Raw genomic sequence first — 21,022 nt, forward strand, 5'->3', positions numbered from 1 at the left:
TGCGTTGATAAAGCCCCCCCCCTCTCCCCTTTGGTAAGTCACTGTAACATGCTCCTCTGTCAGACTTCATGCACCTGTATCACCTCATGTAATATTAGTCTTATTGTAGTTTTTGCAGCAGAGGAGGTTTGTTCTCTGGCACTGATCTCTATGACATGATGCCAATTCATATCCAGAATCATGTTAAGATGAATCACAGTGAAGTCACTTAGCCTGTAAGAGGGTATGGCGAGATGATCTATTTATATAAATATGCTGTCACCTCTTTTAGACATTTCCATCGCTTTTGCTGGGATGGATTTTGGCGTATATCAGCAACAGGCTGGACACATTAAATATAACTTCAGATGTAAAATCAAAACACTGTAGACCAATAGACTGTGTTAAATCCTCCCTGCCAGGTCAAATATGTCAAACTCAACACTCCTAGTTTGTAGCATAGGTTTTGTGTTGAATTAGCAGTCTTGGGGTGACATCAAGCCATGTAGAGTCCTTGGCGGCAGCCCGGGTTCAAATCTGACCTGTGGTCCTTTGCTGCATGTCATCCCATCTCCCTCTCTCTCCTCCTATTATTCTCCAGCTTAGCTATAATAAAAATACTGTGACTGCCTCACCAACACCAACCATCAGACTTTGAAAAGTTCTGCAGAGCCACAGAAACCTTTCACAGGCTAACAACCGTATGATTAATTCATATTTTCCCAATCCCTGTGCCACAGAATATAAATGCACTAAACCTGCTGAAAATATGTGGTGAAAGAATAATGAGTCAAAGTCCTCCAAAGAAAGGACTCTGGGATTTTTCCTCATCCCGCTAAAGAGGACATTTTAGGTTTTAGGACATGGTTTAATGGATAATGGTTGAATAACAATCAGAACTGGAGATCAAGGTAAGGTTTAATGTTCCTTAAAGTAGTTTAAATTCATTTAGGGTTATGTGTAGCCTGTGTATGTGTGTGTGTGTATGTGTGTGTACCTTCCAAGCAGCACACTGTGGTCCTCTCCTCTGTTGTCCTGGTGTGCCTCATTAAAGCCCAGTTACAGGACACCTCCTCCTCTTTCTCCTCCTCTTCCCCGCAGCAGATGGACAGACGTGGGGCGATAATATTCCTGGGAGTTTGGAGGGGAGTCACTGTTTATATAACCAAGAGAATCTTATTAAAAAGTCGCTCTCCTTCCATCTTGAACTCCGGGTTAATTAGCTCACTTCCTAGTTGCCGGTATGCACGGAGGCCTGGTCACAGTGGTCACAGTGGTTGTTACGGGTGACCGGGCTTGTCTTATCTCCTGTTGCCTGATGGGATTCTGCCGAGGAGCTGAGACTGAGAAGGATACAGTGTTTATGTAGTGTGGAAAACACACCAGCAGCGCACACATATTACACACAGCTGAAAAACCCCACTCTATGGCACATGACACATGGTACATGACACTACATGACACTACATGGCACATGGCACATGACACTACATGGCACATGGTGTTGCAGACATAGTATGCTTTTACACAGAAAACAAGAGGCAAACGTCCCCAACAACACTCACACAATGTGTAACAAGCTTTGTTTGGGAATGTGTTGAAGACTGAAAGTGTGTTATCACTGGCCACGCTCAAAGCAAAATATTGGCAGCACACGTACTTGTGTGTGTGTGTGTATAGTTTTGCAAAATTAAGGGATTAATCTGACTTTTTAGGCACAGGATGTACAGTAGAAACAGCTCTACTATGTACTGCACATACTGTATAGTCTCAGTTATGGCACAAATGTATTGTCAGATGAAGTCCACGCTATGTTAGTACTATAGGCAGAAATTTGTATGACTCATAAGCGTTGTAACAATTAGGATTTCAGTGCTTTTACAGTCTGTAAGTGGTGACCAGTGATTCAGTCATGAAAGTGTTCAGATCCATGTTCCTCTTAGGGTTATTTCAAATATAGTGTTACCTAGGAGATGATAGGAAGTAGGTCGTCAAGGCTTCCCCCCGCTTCCCCCTGCCCCTGAGTGTGACTTACATACCACACACACACACACACACACTCACCTACACATGCCAAGTTGCCCCACAGATGCTGCCAAACACACTCTCTATAGGTGGGTTTGGATCATATGTGACCTGCTTCCTTGTAACTCAGATTGATCATTTTCAACACATTGTTTAGTCTCTATTGTATTGTACTCTATTGTATCATCTATTTCTCCACTATTATCCAGTCTTTGCAATGTGACAGTGACGGTGGGTTAATACTGAAATCTCTATTTCAAGTAAAAAAGAATAAAGCATGACAAGACAATGACAAGTGACACATTTGAAGGCAGACACAATGAAAACACAACCCTTAATTAAGGACCGGACACATTTTTTAAAATGATACGACGATAGACCAACTGGGGAACTGTTTGATAAGTGAATACAAGCAGGTGGTTAGATATGGAGGACGGGAGCTGACGAAAAATACTACAGAAATATCAATATATATCACATTTTATTAATTATCAATAAATGCATACATTTATTTGATATTATTTTGATACATTTAATGGTTTATTAATTTATTTATTTTGAATAATGGCAGCTTCTGCCCTCTATCATGGGAAATCTAAGGAATTAGACAATAAAGTGATGTATGAATGACAGTGAATTAAAATAACATCACATACACAGAAAAATGAAAAATGAACACACAATTCTATTCAAATAAAAAAAATCAAAAGACACACAACTCCACTCCAGCAAAGTACAATAATAGCCACATTTATTTTAATTACAGGCAAATTCCCTTTACACTATATTTTTTTTAAATCAACTTCATGTTATATCCTTTATGTCATACATACATTTACATTTCCAGAGTGCATACACGTAAGTTTGGGAGGGGGGGGGGGGGGGGGGGGGCTGTTAAATAAAGTGGTTTGAGACTAAAAAGAAGGACGTCTCGCATTTCTTATGAGACACATGTCAAATACTGCTCATCACAAGCATTACTCAGTAGTGGTACTGTACTCAAAAGTGCACACGGTCTATTCAATATCAGACAGCTTCATTTACAGTAATATAATATAATGGCAAGTTCAACGATGATGCATTTCACACATTCAACAACAAACGAGGCAAACCTATCCAAAGGCACGGGACTCTCACATCGATATCGTCTTTTTTAAAAAGTAGTGTGTGTGTACTTACATGTCAGGTCATCCTTCACATTCAACTTTTTCTTTTTTTCTTTTTTGTTTTTTTCAGCTGAAATATGATTTGATATCAAATGAGCCGTGAGTTAAATGGCACTGGACAGTCAGGAAGTCAAAAACACTTCCCTCACGGTCACTGAATGAACACAGTTTCTAACAAAAAGAGGAAACAGTCCAGTTAATCATTAGATCGTGCCGGCGCTGGGGTTTCACAGATAGAAACTGAGCGTTTGTGGTGTGGTCTGTGTGAACGTAACTGAACCATTCCCCCCACTTCAAACTACAGCTACCAATTGTGGGTGAATATTGAGAATTACATCAGCGGGGGCGACATACTTCCTGTGGTCCCCGGCATCTACTCTGTGCACCGGGGAACTGCACACACACGCAGCGAACCAGTAAAGAGGAAGGCCACTTCTATAAAACTACAGTAGCATCCTCTTCTTCTGTTTGTTTATCCTGGTTTGACTGTTTTAGTTCAAGGGAACAAAGGTTAAAGAATTGAATGTGCAACCAGTTAAAGGGCGCGTTGTTACTCCTTTTAGTCCTGTCCGCCTCACGCCACAGTGATGTATCACGCCACGCTGAGTCTACACGGTTTTGCAGGTTTAGTTGAAACGTTTCTGAGATTTACATTTAATAAACATCTTTGCTACAGAGCTACTGTAACATTTACAGTTGTTCAAATGCATGCAGATACTGTACAACACACTTTCTCTTCACTTCCTCTCTGGGCAGAATCACCCACAAACAATGCAAATTTGTTCAAAACTAGCCCAACAAACCAACAAACAAACAAAAAAAAAGAATTACACTGCATATTATTACCATGCCAAATATCATACAAACCAAATAATGGTTAAAAAATTGTGGATTTTAAAACAAAATAGCAGCAACACACAGTTCTGTGAGAACAAAATGGAGAACCAGCAAGCCACCAGTGCCTCTGGGTTAAAGTAAGGGGTTACATAGTTACGTAGGGAGCCTTCAGTGCAAATAAGTAAGGGTGAATCTAAATCTTATAAAGATGGATGCTCTAAAGGCTGAATATGCAGTGGCTTTCTTTACAGTACGAGTTGACTCCACTTTAACAATGTCCACTGTAGGTGAATTCAGAACCTTGGCACCACACACCTCACTAACCACGACTACTGTCAATATATTGAATACAAAAATGATAAAAAGAAACTTCTCTCTACTCTCTCTGTGCAATAGTTCAAGTAAGTTATTTCCTGCAAATAGTTAGTGCTTTGTAACACATCCTGTGGCCGTACCGAAAGAGACGACAACATAAAGGTAACATAGAAATACACAAAAAGTCACTATTTACATGAAACAGTTGTCCGGACAAAAGACTGCACTCTACGCAGAGAGGACCTCTACTCACCAATTCAGGCTCAGATTTGATCTAATCCTTCCCTTGGTTAAAATTAGGACCAAAGTTGGGGCAGTCTCATCCTAGAACTGTGGTCACAAACCAACACCATCCACCAATCAGTGTCCCAGTGTGAAGCATAGCGCCGAGGTTAAATCTCTAAAGGGGCGTGTCGTAGACTCGTTCCGTTGAGCCCTCCTCCATGTCGTCCTCCGACTGCGACGCCTTGTGGTTAAGCTTCTCTGTTGTTGAGGAGGCAACAAGGTTTCCATGGACACCATCATCGCTAAGTTTGGCCTTGCTACTGTCCTGAACAAACTCCTGGATCTCCACGGGTAGCCGGCGAAACTTGTCCTGATACTCCTGGTCCAGATCGCTCTGTAGCTGTGGAGGAAGAACACACACATCAGCCAAGACTTCTTACATGAGGAAATGCATGCAATGAAAGCTGTTACTTGAAATGTGTTGCACATAGCACACTTCACGATGTTCATAAAGACATCAAACAAAGTACAGTAGATGGTGTCAATATGGTCACACAACTGCCATTTTAGTCTGTTAGCCACACTAGCTTGTGACAAGAACGTCGAATCCCTGCGGAGGTTGTGGGAATTAAATAAATCATTCTTTCACAAGCTACAGTACTGCTAGTGTTCCCTTGAGCAAGATTCTCTACCATCACCTATTTCAGTTGAGCTGCCCAACCGACAACAGTAACATTTTACCTTCCCAGCTTACAGGAAGGCAATAAAAGCAGATTTGAAAGTTAAACAGCTTATTCCGCTTATTTGCATCAGCTCCTCTGCAGGCAAAGTAGTTCCCAGAGTAGAATAAAGTGAACAATCAGCCACAGAAAAGGCTCAGTAACAACCTGACATGGACCCGGTGAGTCCAGGAAAATCAGCATCAATCAGGTTATATTTATTGAAAGAAACTGACAATTATGTTATCCATTTACAAAAGACGCACAGCTGATAGTTGGCTTCCCTGAGAACGACGTTATGAGGAGCCACTCTCTCAAATCTCTGATGTCTTCTTCAACACACCAACAAAAAAAGAGTTGTCAAAGTAGTTCCTGATTGCAACTACTTCACCATGAATAATTTAACGAGAGTGATACAGGGAACAGAGATACAGATTTTCATGCCATGATGGCATGAATGAAAAACCAATGGCTGCACAGAATTCAGAAAAGCAACCCAACCAATTTAGGGTTTGGAAGCTGGACAAAATTAATTCTGCCCTTGGCCTTATCAACTAACAAATGTGTTAAATTAATTTCCCTCCTCATCAAACATTTGCGAGTACAAGCGGCCGTAATGTGTTTTCTCAGGAGGGGGGCTGGAGTCTCCCTTAGAGAGAGGGGGAGAAGTTCAGCCATCCGTGAGGAACTCGGAGTAGAGCCGCTGCTCCTTTGCCTTGAAAGGAGCCAGTTGAGGTCTAGTAAGGATGAACCCTGGGCGCCTCCCTAGTGAGGTGTTCCAGGCACTCACCTGGACCAGGTGGAGAGATTATATCTCCACACAAAACTCCACAGAGTACCGTTAAGAAACATTAGCATTCATATTGAGTTATGCTTCTGGCTACTCGACAAATGTTTGACGATATTCGCTTTGATTTTAGCTCCGTTTTGGTCTCAACCAACTCCTAAGGGGAAATATCTTATTCTTTAGCCGCTAAATGCTCCGATATGTTCACCAGCGAGATGCTAACTTTGTCTGTTTTCTCTTTGATGCTTGGCAGGTAGCGTACAGTGGTGTGTATCTGAGCTGAGAGCAGCGAGGGTAAACCAACCAACAGCTGCTTTGGTTGTTGTGAGCTATCGAACCAAAACACAGGGCTGAAAGAGGCTAAGACTCTCTCATTGAAAGGAAGATGATAATTATCTGTGGGTGTGTCACTACGAGCGACCCCTTTCAAATTACACACAGTCATGTGACCCATTGTTAATATAAATATATTGATAAAGCAACTCAAAGGTTTCCAATGCTGTGCACATTGATTGCGATGTGTAGGGTGCAGTGTAACCTTTTCCCCGTTCTTTTCTTAGGAATTCCATAACTTACAACAGAGACCAAAAAGAAGCGATAGATAAGTGATGACCTTGAACCCTGATGACCTATTAAGCACTGAAGAGGATACCTTGGTCCACTGAGGTAGACCAGGACCCCCCCTGCATCCACGTATATATACACTCCCCTCCCCTCATTGAGACATAAAAAGGAAGAAGCTGTTTTCTCCCAGGCATTGACGCCCCAAATGATTACAGATGACAAGATTGTATTCATTTCATTGTGAGCCAATAATTGCTGTAATGCTGATTTTTCTGTTTAACTACCCGGCTGGCTCTCATGGGAAATCAGTAATTAAAAGTAAAGCCGGTAAGATGAATGGTGTCAGACTCTCGCGGCTCAATACAGTCACGTCAGCATTACAAGAGATCGAAAATACCTGCGTGTTCTAAGAGGATTTATCTGGGATCCATATTTATCCGAGAGGCCTTTGTTAATCAAATAAAGGCCCAATTCTGACTCCTTACTCAAAAGTAAACAAATAACAATTTAAATAGATGGATTCCCTCAAGAGTCAAGGTCGGAAATATCGATGCCATATCAGCAAAAAGTTTGAGATGTATACGCGCTCCCGCACAAACGTCAGATGGAGAAAGCTACTAAACACAAACCTGAGTTCTCCTTCATGGACTCATCTACGTTTAGCCTCAAATCGAGAGGAGCTCTGAATCGAAATATTCACAAGGACATTGAAGTGTGTGAGGGGCTGTGAAGGTCAAGGACTGCCATCCTGCTCTCTTGACTTTCTCATTTTCTGCCCTCTCCACTTGCGTTTGTGAGATGGCACTTTCATTTCATCTAAGAGGGCTGCATGGCAGAATGCGACAACCGGACCGTTGCAAAGTACTTGTCTTCACAGCACTTCAATGCTTCGCTATACTGTAAATTAGATTGCTGTTAGAGCCTGTAGATTAGGATTATGTATGTGTGTGTGAGCATGTATCAAACCTCAATAACGTTTGAGTACCGATTGAAATGTTTTCATAGTGAGTATCATAAAAAAAGCATCACATATTCAACAAACGTTTGCTCAGACTCTGATTCTGGAGCCTGTTTACTTATTGATTTGATCGTATTTGATCGGGATGGGACTATATTTAACTTAGACAAAAATTGCATTTTACTTTAATATTTTATATTCTATATCTATGATATTTTAATGTCTTTTTTATTTAGTTGTTGTGCTAAATTATGTGCATTCTTTCTGTGTTTCTTATGTGTGTATTTGTATATTTGTATCCACCATGCACAAAATCGCCAGGTCAGATTCCTGGTGTAACCTGGAATTCTGAAATCTTTCCCAAAAAAGAAGATTTTCATTTAAATAAGAACGTTGGCTCACGATCTGTCGGTGAACAAGTTAACACAATGGTGCTTGAGCCTTTTCTGTACCCTGTCAAATCCTTTAGAAGGCTGTGGTAATAATAATAACAGCTCTGGTATTCAGTAGTTTAATATTTAACTTTCACAGTCTGTTGACACGTCTTAACTTAGGGTCATCAAATCTTAAGGGGAAAAAAGGTTCACTTTGTGCCGTGTATATATAACTCCACAGAAATTCATAGCTTATATTTCCATTTTGTCATCTTGTGTTCCACTATTATTTAAATTTCAGCATAAAACCTAAACTATACCAAAGACTAAAGAAAGTGTGTGCCAATGCCAAAGTGAAATGCAGACAGCCAGATAACACATATAGCTTTTGTAGTTGATGATGTGCGTCTTTGGATTAAATGTAGAAGCTCTTGACTTGTGTCTTACTAAAAGTTGAGTGTTATAGCAGAGCCTGCTAAAGCCCCCACTAAGCACAGCATCTTAAGGTCACCTTCCCTGGAACATGCTCTCTCTCTCTCTCTCTCTCTCTCTCTCTCTCTCTCTCTCTCTCTCTCTCTCTCTCTCTCTCTCTCTCTCTCTCTCTCTCTCTGTCTCTGTCTCTCTCTCTCTCTCTCTCTCTCTCTCTCTCTCTCTCTCTTTCACTCTCTCTGTGGGTCTCACAGAGCGGACATCCAGCACATCACAACCAGATGGCTAAAGATGCACCAGAGCTTGTATCGCTCTCCCTGCTCGGCATTGCGCATGACCTATTTAGGGGTGTGACAGTCAGACTGCGTGTATATATATGTGTATGTACATGTGCAGCCTGCCTATACCCTGCCTGCTGAGGCACAAACACCCTCTGATTAAAGCTGTCATCTTTCTCCCATCTCATGACACCCTGCCACATATAAAGGGTGAAAGAGGTGGGAGTGAGAGAGGTCTGAGGGGAACCAGGCAGTTTTCAGATAGACGTCTGCATGTGTTTATCTGCGTGCATGTACGGGTGTGTCGTCTGCATGTAATCAACAGCTCAGAGGCACCACCACCATCAGCCGTCTGTTAGAGTTGGGGTGCTGAGTGATGAGGACAGCGCTTTTTCTTTCACCAAGGGGACAGCTTGGGTTATAAAAAATATCAAGGAATGATAGAGCAATGGATTAGAGAACAGACAGCTAGATCGGTTATCTTTTTAGAGTTTGCCCCAATCTATGGCTTTAAGAACATCAACTTCCATCTGACATCTTATCAGAGTGGCTGTGAGGAGATTAATGTACAAAAAATAGAGTGAAGGCATCGGTGGAACTTACTCCTCAGGCCTCCTGGACCTGGTGGAGCTAGGTTCTGGTTCATTTTGGAGTTTGGATTGGAAAGAGTGATTAATACTTGATTTATTCTGAAAAGTTTTTATTCTTTATTGTTCAGAATTTGATTGAATATCAGCTGTAGCTATAACACTGCTGCCCTTGCATGTTTTTTAAATAACCAAGGCACTTCAACAAAAACCTTTATTATGTGAAAAAAGCAGTGAGCAAAATTAGAGAACACTTTCAGATACCTCCCAGTTATTGGAGGGTTAGGGCAATATGGCATTTGGTGACAATTTACTTAATTATTGGACACACCCAATTTATCTGGCAGCTCTCCTGGTTACTTTGTGAGATGATCAAGCTGCTCTAAGGTGACTGAAACCCTGAGACAGCAGGTTGTCCAGATGAAGGCCAAAGGGATGACCCTCTCAGCCATCAGAGAGAGGTCGGGCGTTCACGGTCTGTGATTTCAAGTATATTTAAACTTTACAAGGACACAGATTTGTTGTCCTTCCAAAAAGGCCGGTCGTCCATGTAAAACAAGTGCACGAGAGGACAGGATTATGAGAAGACTCTCAATGGGGAATCGGTTCAACACTGCAGCTGGAGTTGCTCGCCAGTTCAGTGCTGAACAGGGTAAGGATCTGTCTCTGCTCACAGTGTCTCGTTGTTTAAGACAATTTGGACTGAAAGCCCACTCTGCAGTGACCAAACCTCTCATCAGCTGAAAGAATAAAAAGGCTAGACTTGCCTTTGCTGAGGAGCATGTTGTGTGAACAGAGGAGAACTGGTCCAGAGTGACTTCAGTGATGAGAGGACGTTCAATTTATTTGTGTCTGAATGGAAACATATTGTTCCGCGTATGTCTGGGGAAAGACTGAGCCCAAAGTGTGTGAAGAAGTCAGTTAAATTTGGAGGAGTGTCGTGGTTTAGGGGTGTTTTCTTCAGCAGGAGATGGGCCTCTTGTACAACTACATGGCAGGGTGAATGCAAATGTTTATGCGAACATCCTTTATATGTGAATACCCTACTGCAATTGTCTCCCAATCAGCTGCAATTGTCATGGAAGACAATGCCCCCTGTCACATTGCAAAACAGGTTACGCAGTTCCTTGAAACTAAGAAGAATATTGAAACAATGAAATGTCCAGCCCAGAGTCCAGGTCTAAATCCCATAGAGAATCTCTGGGAAATCCTTGGCGACAAAGTAAAGTCTAAGAAACCCACTACAGTTACTGAACTATGGAAGAGCCTAGAAGATGTCCTGTGGGCGCATATGTGCTGAAGTCATTAAAAAAACAAGGGCCTCTACACATTTTTTAATCCTATAGCTCTACAAAAACATTGTTTAAATATTCTCTTCTGACACAATGGTTACTGTTCTCTACTCTTGGTCACTGCTTTTAAGATAAAGGTTTTTGTTGAATTTCAAAAAACATGCTAGTACTGCAGTGGTATAGCTACAACGGATATTCAATTTCTGAACAATGAAAAAATAACAGTATTTCAGAATAAATCAATTATTAATCTATTCTCTAATATTGATCTCCAGTGTATAATGTGGTCAACTGAGATGCTTTAAAGCTAAAAGTGCCAGGTCAAGTTGAAAACTTTTGTAACAGAACACCTGGAAGTGTGCATTTGTCTTTTTATTCTGTGCATGCTTTTTATGCGTTCCACATGTTCTGCATGTATACAGTATATACTGTGTGTGTTTTCGTGTGTGTGTGTGTGTGTGTGTGCGTGTGTTTGTGGAGGGGGGGGGGGGGCAGTTTCTGCTTGCTGTCAGCAGCAGTTATCCAGCCAACTTTTAAATCTGTCCCTCATCTCTAAAGACCTCAGTCATCTGTCAACAAACCCACACACACACACACACACACACACACACACACACACACACACACACACACACACACACACACACACACACACACACACGCACACACACACGCACACACACACACACGCACACACACACACACACACACACACACACACACACACACACACACACACACACCTCTGCTTTTCTTAAAATACAGCACTGAGTGACCTTCTTCACCAGCTGTCCTCGTTTTGAGAAGCTATCAAGGGAAGCAGAGGAGGCCTCCAAAGAGCCAAATTAATTCTTTGCTTTGAGCCGTGACATAACGCCTGCTGCAGCGCCACAAAAAAAAGCCTTCAACTGGCAACACACTGCATAGCCAACTTTGCTTTGGTTAACTTTGCTTTGTCGTCACAATAGGGAGATCGAAGGGAGATAATGTGCTTTACTGTCCTGCCTTTGAATGTATGTTTAAGCTAGCTGCTGCTCCAATTACTAAACCTGACCTTGAGATACACTACATATCCAAACACAGCCCAATTAGGCTAAACCCAGGATCCCATGTCCAAGGGATGAGACAGGGTCACCACCCTGTCAGCACTACAGGCTGAAGAAAAGGGAGCTTTGCCGTGCAATGCATTTAAGTGTGTGTGTGTGTGTGTGTGTGTGTGTGTGTGTGTGTGTGTGTATTCATGTATGTGTGTAAGAGCAAGAGAGAGCAGCAAGGAAAGGAAACTCCATTCCTTCATTTACATTCATTCCATTGTATTGTTCGTCTGCGGCAGCCCAATGTAAGAGAAGGCAACGGGTAATGACTGAGAGAGACAGAAGCAGCTGCATGCTAGATTTCTATCAACTATCTGGCATTCTGTGTGCGTGTGTGTGTGTGTGTGTGTGTGTGTGTGTGTGTGTGTGTGTGTGCCGGTGCCCTTTCCTGACTCCTATCAAATAAGTCATCTGTTGCTTTGCAGGAGTTTCTTAGATTCTATGTTCAGGTCCAGGAATTCAAAATACACCCCTACATACCTCCACCGTGCATGTACAGTAATGAGTGTTTCCCCTAAAAGGATTGGTTCAAAAGGAACGGCGAGCTGAGAAATGTGCTTGGAGATATCTTGGTATTTTCAAGTCAGATGTGGACGGCTACTAAAAGATGCTACATGTTGCATTAAACATTTGTGTGTAATTATGAAATGAAATGTCATGAAATCATATAATTACTGTGGACAAACAGTGCTTGATTGTTATATAATGTAGTGGGATGAGGATCAGCACCTCTAAATCTGAGGGCATGGGTCTCAGCAGGAAACCGGTGGATTGCTTACTCGAGGTAGGGAATGAGTCCTGACCCCAAGTGAAGGAGTTCAAGTACCTCGGGATCATGTTCACGAGTGAGGGGTCGATGGAGCGTGAGTTTGGCCGGAGAATCGGAGCAGCAGGGGGCGGTGATGCAGTCGCTCTACCGCACCGTTGTGACGAAAAGAGAGCTGAGCCGGAGGCAAAGCTCTCCATCTACCGGTCAATCTTCGTTCCTACCCTCACCTGTGGTCAAGCGTACAAGCGGCCGAAATGGGTTTTCTCAGGAGGGGGGCTGGAGTCTCCCTTAGAGAGAGGGTGAGAAGTTCAGCCATCTGTGAGGAACTCGGAGTAGAGCCGCTGCTCCTTTGTGTTGAAAGGTGCCAGTTGAGGTGGTTTGGGTATCTAGTAAGGATGCCCCCTGGGCGCCTCCCTAGGGAGGTGTTCCAGGCACATCCAGCTGGGAGGAGGCCTCGGGAAAGACCCAGGACTATGTGGAGAGATTATATCTCCACACTGGCCTGGTAACACCTCGGGAATCCCCAGTTAGAGCTGGTTAATGTGGCCCGGCAAAGGGAAGTTTGGGGTCCCCTGCTAAAGCTGCTGCCCTCGTGACCCGACCCCGGATAAGCAGTTGAAGATGAGATGAGATGAGATGAGATATTATTATTATAATATAATAAATAAACAAGGAGGATGTCAACAGCTTTTAAAGTTCTTCTATTTCATTTCAGTTGTGGCGTGGAACAAAAGGGAATTTGTTGACATACCGCTGTTGTAAAGCAGCCCAACTCATTTCTTGAAAAACTAATTTGTAATTGTAAGAGTTATAGAGACTGAAAATCTTCTTCAACGGCCTTATTTATCAATACCAGTTATACTAATCCTTCAAAAATGAATACAGTAAAACTTTTAAGTTTTGGTCAAATGCTACATACAAGTTGACTTCCTTTTTGTTGCCGTTCTCACCTCTGTTAAAAGGTGGCTTATGAGGAGTTTCCAGCAGGAGTTCACTTGTGAATGTTCCTTAGACAGAGCATAACCCTGGAGAGCACATCATTAGCACATGTGGGCATACATAATGAACACTCATGCACTGATCTAAAATAGCAGCTAGCATAATAGAGCAGAAGAGTAACCAAGCGTGCAACATGTACGCGCACTCACACATACACAATGGATTTTCCTTCACTACCTCTGGTTTGCACTCAGTGTTCCCTGTGGGTATCGTTTATGTGTGTGTGTGTGTGTGCGTGTGTGTGTGTGTGTGTGTGCGTGTGTGTGTGTGTGTATGGGCACAAGTGCATTATTGATGCCAGGCAGAGATAATCCAGATCAAAGTCGGTGACGAGGGAGCATAGTGGCCACAACTACATCACCCAGTGAGAGGGTGAAACAGAGAGCAACAGAGGGGGAGAGGCTGACACCATACTTGCTCTCTTCCTCCTCAACTCCAGTCCTCCATGTCTCCAACCTGTTTCCTCGCCCTCTCTTCATCCCTCACTCATGCCGCTTTTTTCCACCTCCAGCAACCATAACTGGGATTGCGTCATGAGCACTCAGTTCCAAATTAACAGATTGCAGAGAGTCATGAGCGATAGAGGAGTATATGAGTGGTAGGGAGGGGAAGAGTGGGGGACCCAAGTTTCCATGACGACCACACAGGACTCCTGCTTGTCGAGGAAACGAGTGTGTATGTGCTTGTATGTGTGGTTCTGTGTGTTGGTTCAAGGCTTGCGCAGTGGGGAGACACCATCAGTGTTTTTTTCCTTTTCATCTAAGTAAGAAAGAATCAGCATGTCTCCCACGTAATAACGCTCATTCACACCACACACACGCACACGCACACACACGCATGCCCACTGTTGTGAAGCATATGGCCTTATCACTATTTCATACTCTCTTTCACAGCCAAAAAAGGTGTGTGTGAGGAGATGACTAGGACAGAGGAATTACAACATGGCCTGCTAAGCCTTGAGTCTGGAGTCTGAGATGGATTCCTTGTCACTAGATGTCTGTCTTATCTGTGATTAGACTATTTGGGATGGTGGAAGCAAAAAGCCCTAACAGGTTGGATGTACAACGCTTAAAGTCATAGCACTCATTTATAATAAGATTGCTCTTCTGAGCCCAGTCCCCACTGTATCACCTAAAACTGCATGGGGTAAGAATTTAGGGGTAGACATTACTGAGGTAGGACTTTCTAAAACTGGTTCACTCATTGTGATGATTTGTGCCAGGCACGGCCTGTTACAGTGTGAAGGTGCTTCATAGAGCCATTTCACCAACACTAAACTGGCTAAAATATACCCTAGTCACAGTGTTGTAACCGATGTAAGCACTCCCCAGACGACCACACACACATGTTCTGGACGTGCCCGATGCTTTTTGAATTTTGGTCTGATATATTTCAAACCTTAAAACCGGCTCTTAAAACAAATTTGGAACCCAATCCCCTGACTGCTCTTTTTGGGCTCCCTCCGTCCAAAAATCTGCCCATTACTACGTAACGTGTCGTGGCCTCTACCACCCTGCTCGCCAGACGTAACATTCTCCTTAAAAGGAAACATGTTTCACCGCCGACTCATAATAGTTGGATACGTGAAATCTTACAATGTCTACGGTTAGAGACGGAGGGGATCTTCGACACCATTACACCAAACCTGGGACCCACCGCTGGTTCTTATTAGTAATAGTCTTACTGTTACGCCTGATGATGCTGAGGACACTTCCTAGTGCTTGGAAGGAGAGACCCCTCCTTTATTTTGAATTTTATTTTTTTATGTCTTTTTTCCTTCTCTTTTTCTCGAATTACCTTATTTATTTTTGCCATTATCTATGGATTTCACTCTATTTGGTCTCATTGTACCCTATGTATCTACTCATATGTTGTTCAATGATATAGTTGGTAACTGTGGCCATGTCTGGCATGGGTTGTTGGAAGGGATAGTGGGATTTATGTTGGGTTTTTTTTGTTTTTGTTCCTGTTTCTTTACTTTAAGGCTCTATAATATGAAGCATCTGGCCAACCTAACTACACTGTTTATAAGAGGATGTAGCAGACTCCCCTTTAAAGCTAATGGATCTATTGGTATCATATAAAACTAGATGACCCAGGGCATCCATGTCATGCTAGTTTGTTGGGAAAGTGGCTAAATGAGCGCCAAAGTGAGGCTAAATTTTGGTGAGTAAAAATCTGACGCAGCCATTTTCAAAGGGGTACCTTGACTGCTCTTATCTGAATGAAATGGGTTCTATAGGTACCCACAAGCCTCCCCTTAACTACTCTTGCATTGCCAGACCTATCGCAACATCTCTGTGCCAGCACTGGAGAAAGGTCTGGCACCATTTAACATTTTAACATCCTGGCTTCTTTGTATTTCTTTAAACCAACCATAATTGTCGGTGCTAAGCAACAGTGCTTTTGCAAAAAAGAGTGGAAATAGCAGAAGGGGATGAGAATACCAGCGGCAATAGCCGCCCAATGGCAGGCGTTCTCCCAATAGTCCACTACCAGTGAGTCAGGCTTTAGGATATAGGGTCTTGAGGTGTGGCAGAACAGCATCTGTCATCGTACTGGGCGCTGCTGACTTGCTGCTGGGTGTTTTGATTGGATCATTAGCAGGACAGTGACACCTGAGTATTCATGCTGGGAGCGCGGCAGACCTCGCAATGTCTCTCTTTCGCTCTCTCCCTTCTCATTCAATGTACTTGATCCTCAAATGATCAAAAGTTCAAAGTTCTTAATAATGCTGAAGGCAGAGCTTAGAGTGATACAATGCTCACATTTCATACCCCATCAGCTGCAAATTGTTTAGAAATAATACCTAAGAAGCTTGAAGCTGTTGGTTTTCTACTTTCATAGCAGAGATACTGTAGCTACCTTTTTGGTTGGTATATCACAAAGAGTGTGATAGCGAGTGTACACACGAGCTTCTTCAGGGATAGTTATTACTGTCCATTAGTGGCTGTTCTGAGGCCAACAGAGAAACTGGGTCAGAACTGTGTGAGAGAGAAAGTAAGTTGTATCTTCCATCCTCGGATTCATGAAGACTAAGGCACACAAACCAAACCGAGGGACACACAATAAAAGCATTTTTTATATAATAGTGCCCTGGTTATTTATGCCCTCAATGGAGCTCTCTACATCCTGCCCATCCTGACCATAATGCTTTCTATGTTTTCCTGTCTGTCTGTTGTTGTTTAAATTCATCCAAGGACTAAATGACTGATAAAGGTTCTGCCTGTGAGCTCATGCAACAACCATGTGCCTCATATATCATTTTGGGGAGTTTTAATCACGGTGAATGGGCTGCATTCACAACGGACATTAAGAATGAGAGCCAAGTGCTTTACAATGGTTTATATTCATCACAGTCACACACACACATGTGGTATCCGAGCTGCCATGTAAGGCCAATCACCTGCTCATTGGGAGGAGTTTTGGGTTCAGTGTTTTGCTCAAGGGTATTTCCGAGCGCTATTAGGCCGGTCTGAAAAACAGACTTGACTCAGAAAGTAACCAACATTAAGTGCTGCTCGGGGAGTTGGGTGCTGTCCAATGCATATAAAGAAACTGGCTCATGTTAGCTGAAAGGCTGTGGACAGAACTGACTGGGATGTTACCAGAGTCATATTGTATTGGCGTGAAAATGAAGCGTGAATGTGTCTTAAACCTACAGTACGCCTCTATACGAAAATGACCCTACTTCACACTTGATTTATTACCTCAGGAAACATTTTCCTAATGAGTTTACGGCCTCAATCGCAAGTCTTCTTCAATACAGCGTGATGTTTGTTTTGTAAATTAGGGTCCCATTTAGAAAACAAATAGACGATTTAGCAGGGTACGCTGTCGGGTGTGTTTACCTTGTGAGTGACAAGTTGCTTCCTATGCATCTCGTTTTAGAATCGCTGACCCTTTTACTTTGTGATTTTGGTTTCCTAAAAATGTTTTATTCAGTGTGTGGTTATACTTACAATACTATAAGGAGTCGGCCTTCATTTTTTTCTGGAAAATACATTTTGTTTTAAGCCTGTTTTTTTTTTCGATAGCCAGAATTAGCATCACAATTAATATGTGAATCTGAATTACGGACGCACCTTGCTAACCCAGCCAGCTTGGTTACCATGTCACTTAGAGTTTAGCTTAACAATTCCCCCTACTGCCGCCCCGAGCTCAGTCTATAGGTGACTTGGCTGGGAACCGGAGGGTTGCTAGTTCGAGTCCCTGTGTGGACCATGAGTGGAGCGTGGACTGGTGGCTGGAGAGGTGCCAGTTCATCTCCTGGGCACTGCCGAGGTGCTGTTGAGCAAGGCACTGAACCCCCAACTGCTCGGGCGCCGGTCACTGGCAGCCCCCTCGCTCTAACATCTCTACATTAGTTGCATGTATATAGGTCCTATCTGTGCATGTGTGTGTATTTCGGGCCTGTGTGTGAGTAACATGAAAAAATAGAGTGAAAATTGAATTTGAATTCTTCTTCTTCTTCTTCTACTCACTGTCTCGTCCAAATATGGTCACTTTTGGACCCCCAAAAACAAGATGGCAACGGCCAAAATGTCCAACTAGAGGCTTCAAAATGGGAGTCCACAAACCAATGGGTATCGTCACGGTGGCTACACACACTTCTTTTATACAGTCTATGGTATTGACGATAAAATAATAGTGGTTATGACATTGATGAACATAACATTGTTGGTAGGCTCTAAATTAGATGCACATTGAAAAGTGAATAGATATTTTAGGTAAAGCCTTTAGGTAAAGTCTATTTTCAGCCCTGGCAATCTAAGTCTTTCTTGGTGCCCTTCAAAGAAAAGGGGTATTGTGGTGAGAGTCCTTACAGGGTTAAAAAGTTCATAATAAATCAGGACAGCCCAAAAACTGGTTCAATCAAAAAAAACCTAAAACACAAGCTGGCAGGGCTAGTAATCGCCTCTGTCTTTTACAGTATAAAACCTATTGACAGCAACAGACACCCCATGGATGCTTTATATTGGTTGTCACAGAATTTCACATTTAAACAATGTAAGCACATAATCCTACGCAGAAATGCATCCTTAACTTTGGTCGCTATTCCAGGAATGTGGTTAGCACTCTGCTAGGATTTTTTTTTAACAAACATAATAACCCTGGGCTTTCTCTGCTAGCTGTCTCCAGAGCATGATCTCTGACATCTCCTGCATATTTTGCATATAGATGACTGTCATTGCATGAGAGCAGATCTTGCCGAGATGGTTGATTACTATGTAATAGCCCTCTTCAGGGGAATTAAATTTACCAATCTCCGGATGTGGATTAAAAGAAGTGATTGCGACAGGACCAGAGGGTGATGTGATGGGTAATCATTTACAATTTTGTGGGAAACGACGGTCGCTAACAGAATGAAATCTGATTGGAACATTGAAGGGATCGGCAAAAGAAAACAGCAGCGTCTCTTTTTCTTATCGGCTTAATTCCACACTGATTAGACCCTGATGATCCTCTTTCATACAGCCCATATGACTCCAAAATCATCGCCATTCTCTAGCAACTGTGAAAAGATGCTGAAGGTGACCACAGGACCACATTAACAGGAGTGCAGTCCAGCGAGGGGCGATTTTACACAACAAGCAGGCAATTAACAAGGCAGATACAGTACAATCATCTCTGACTCCACCCTCCCCATCGTCTATTTGACACACTCCCCTCTGGTCAGAATTTTAGTACCACTACTTCATTTCTCAATACCGCATTTTGTGGGAAACCTGCTGGATGCGAGGTATTGGGCTGGATGTCTATACTATACCTCCCACACCCAAATGGTTTTAAGGAGCTGTCAGTTTGATAGTGGGTGCATATGGGGCTGTGTCCAACAAAACACTTCTGATTGATGTCTGTCTTTAATAAGAAGCACACTACCTAGTTTATGGTAGATGTACACTATGCTCTTCATTTAACAGCAAGAGTAAAGATATGAGGAGGATTGCATCGGAGTGTCTCCTTAGCGAGCGGAGGTAATCTTAATTACACTGGCAGTGGGCTGCAAAATAGTTAGTGCATCATTAGTCAAAGTCTTGGCAAAATCATTAAAAGAGATCAAGAAGAGAAAATGATTGTTACTACCATTGTGTTTAGTAGATGCACTAGTACCACATGATATTACATTGGCGTTATGATCATAACAAACTATGTGTCCATAATTTGTATAATGCTTTAACTTGGCTGGGAACCGGAGGGTCGCCGGTTCGAGTCCCTGTGTGGACCATGAATGGAGCGTGGACTGGTGGCTGGAGAGGTGCCAGTTCATCTCCTGGGCACTGCCGAGGTGCTGTTGAGCAAGGCACCGAACCCCCAACTGCTCGGGGCGCTGGTCACTGGCAGCCCCCCTCGCTCTCACATCTCTCCATTAATTGCATGTATATAGGTCCTGTTTGTGCATGTGTGTGTGTGTATTTTGGGCCTGTGTGTATAACATGAATAATAATAGAGTGAAAAAATCGAATTTCCCCGTTGCAGGACTAATAAAGGAATTCTTCTTCTTCTTCTTCTTCTTCTTATATACAAACATCTAACAGGTGAGACAACTATGCCTCCTGATAGGATCCCGAGATAGAACATTGCGGTAGACATTTATGCTTTCATAAAACATACTGTAAAGTGGATTTCATATACCTTATTAGCACCCAAAATGGTGAAGTTTCCCTTTGGTTGGTATATAGGACTGTCCTCAGGGACACATCGACACGTGGGATCAAATACCAGAAGTCTCACTATACACAGGCCAGTCTGATGTCCCTGTTATTGTTATGCTGCGATGCTCTGCAGATTTTTCCTTAATTAATTTGCAGCAATACAGCCATGCTGTGTATGTTGCTCTTGCAGAAAAGGACACATATTTGCAATAGTTCATACAGTATTCTGCATCGTAGTAAGGCTTGGCAGGTCTCAGCCATCACAGAGATGCAATGCGCAGTCACTTGTTGCCAGTCAGTGGCCAAGGTGTCTAACAGCTTGCATGTTAATAATGCCACACTGGTGCTATATTAATAGCAAACACTGGGATGCAACGATGGTCTTACCATGCTCTTCGGCTGCACAATCGTCCTACAATGACAGTCACAATGACAAAGTTGGGAAGGGAGCAACTCATATAGGAAAAGCAGTCATGCTAAGACTCCCAAAGGCACAGCTTCACAATAAATCAATCATGTATATAATCCATAAAGCAGTGTGGCATGATGGTTTTACAGCCCGACTCCAGAAATAACAGCAGCCAAGACAGATGCAGCCACAGCAAAGGAGCTCTATGTTTTACTAATATACAACCCAAACAACCCTTTCACATACACTTATTGGTATTAGCGTTACGCTTACACACACACATATTCTGATATCAGCATAAATAGTGGGGAAAAACACACAAATATCTATATGTATTTTTTTTGTGCATTTGAAGGTCATCTCACAAGTTTGCACAAAAGTGCCAGTGCCACATCCCACTAATCCAGGACCAGATCGCCCCCCAGTGGTGTAAATGAACAGCCAGTGTTCAATAGAAATAATGTTTGGTTTGAAAACAATTAAGTTACATTTACCAAAGTTAATGACCCAAGATCCGTGTAGAATCTGAGGCCTGGTCAACTAATCAACTAATCAAATAC

The 21,022-nt window shown here is 42.7% G+C and overlaps 1 protein-coding gene across 3 annotated transcripts in view; it reads right to left on the minus strand.

Annotated features, from left to right (window-relative positions):
* Positions 1-2,916: 2,916 nt before the first annotated feature.
* plcb1l (phospholipase C beta 1-like) overlaps positions 2,917-21,022 on the minus strand; it is a 125,957-nt gene continuing 107,851 nt past the window's right edge. The window contains exons 33-34 of one of the 3 annotated variants that reach the window (XM_083933590.1): positions 20,441-20,465; positions 4,729-4,947 (exon numbers count right to left, since the gene is read on the minus strand). In XM_083933590.1, coding sequence (XP_083789716.1) covers positions 4,865-4,947; positions 20,441-20,465 — 108 coding nt within the window. In that variant the 3' untranslated portion in view covers positions 4,729-4,864. Of the gene's footprint in view, positions 4,948-13,369; positions 13,424-20,440; positions 20,466-21,022 lie in introns of those variants that run through there. The other 2 variants (XM_083933591.1, XM_083933589.1) reach the window with 2 other exon arrangements.

Source organism: Echiichthys vipera, assembly GCF_963691815.1.
Source record: "Echiichthys vipera genome assembly, chromosome: 19".
NCBI lineage: Eukaryota > Metazoa > Chordata > Actinopteri > Perciformes > Trachinidae > Echiichthys > Echiichthys vipera.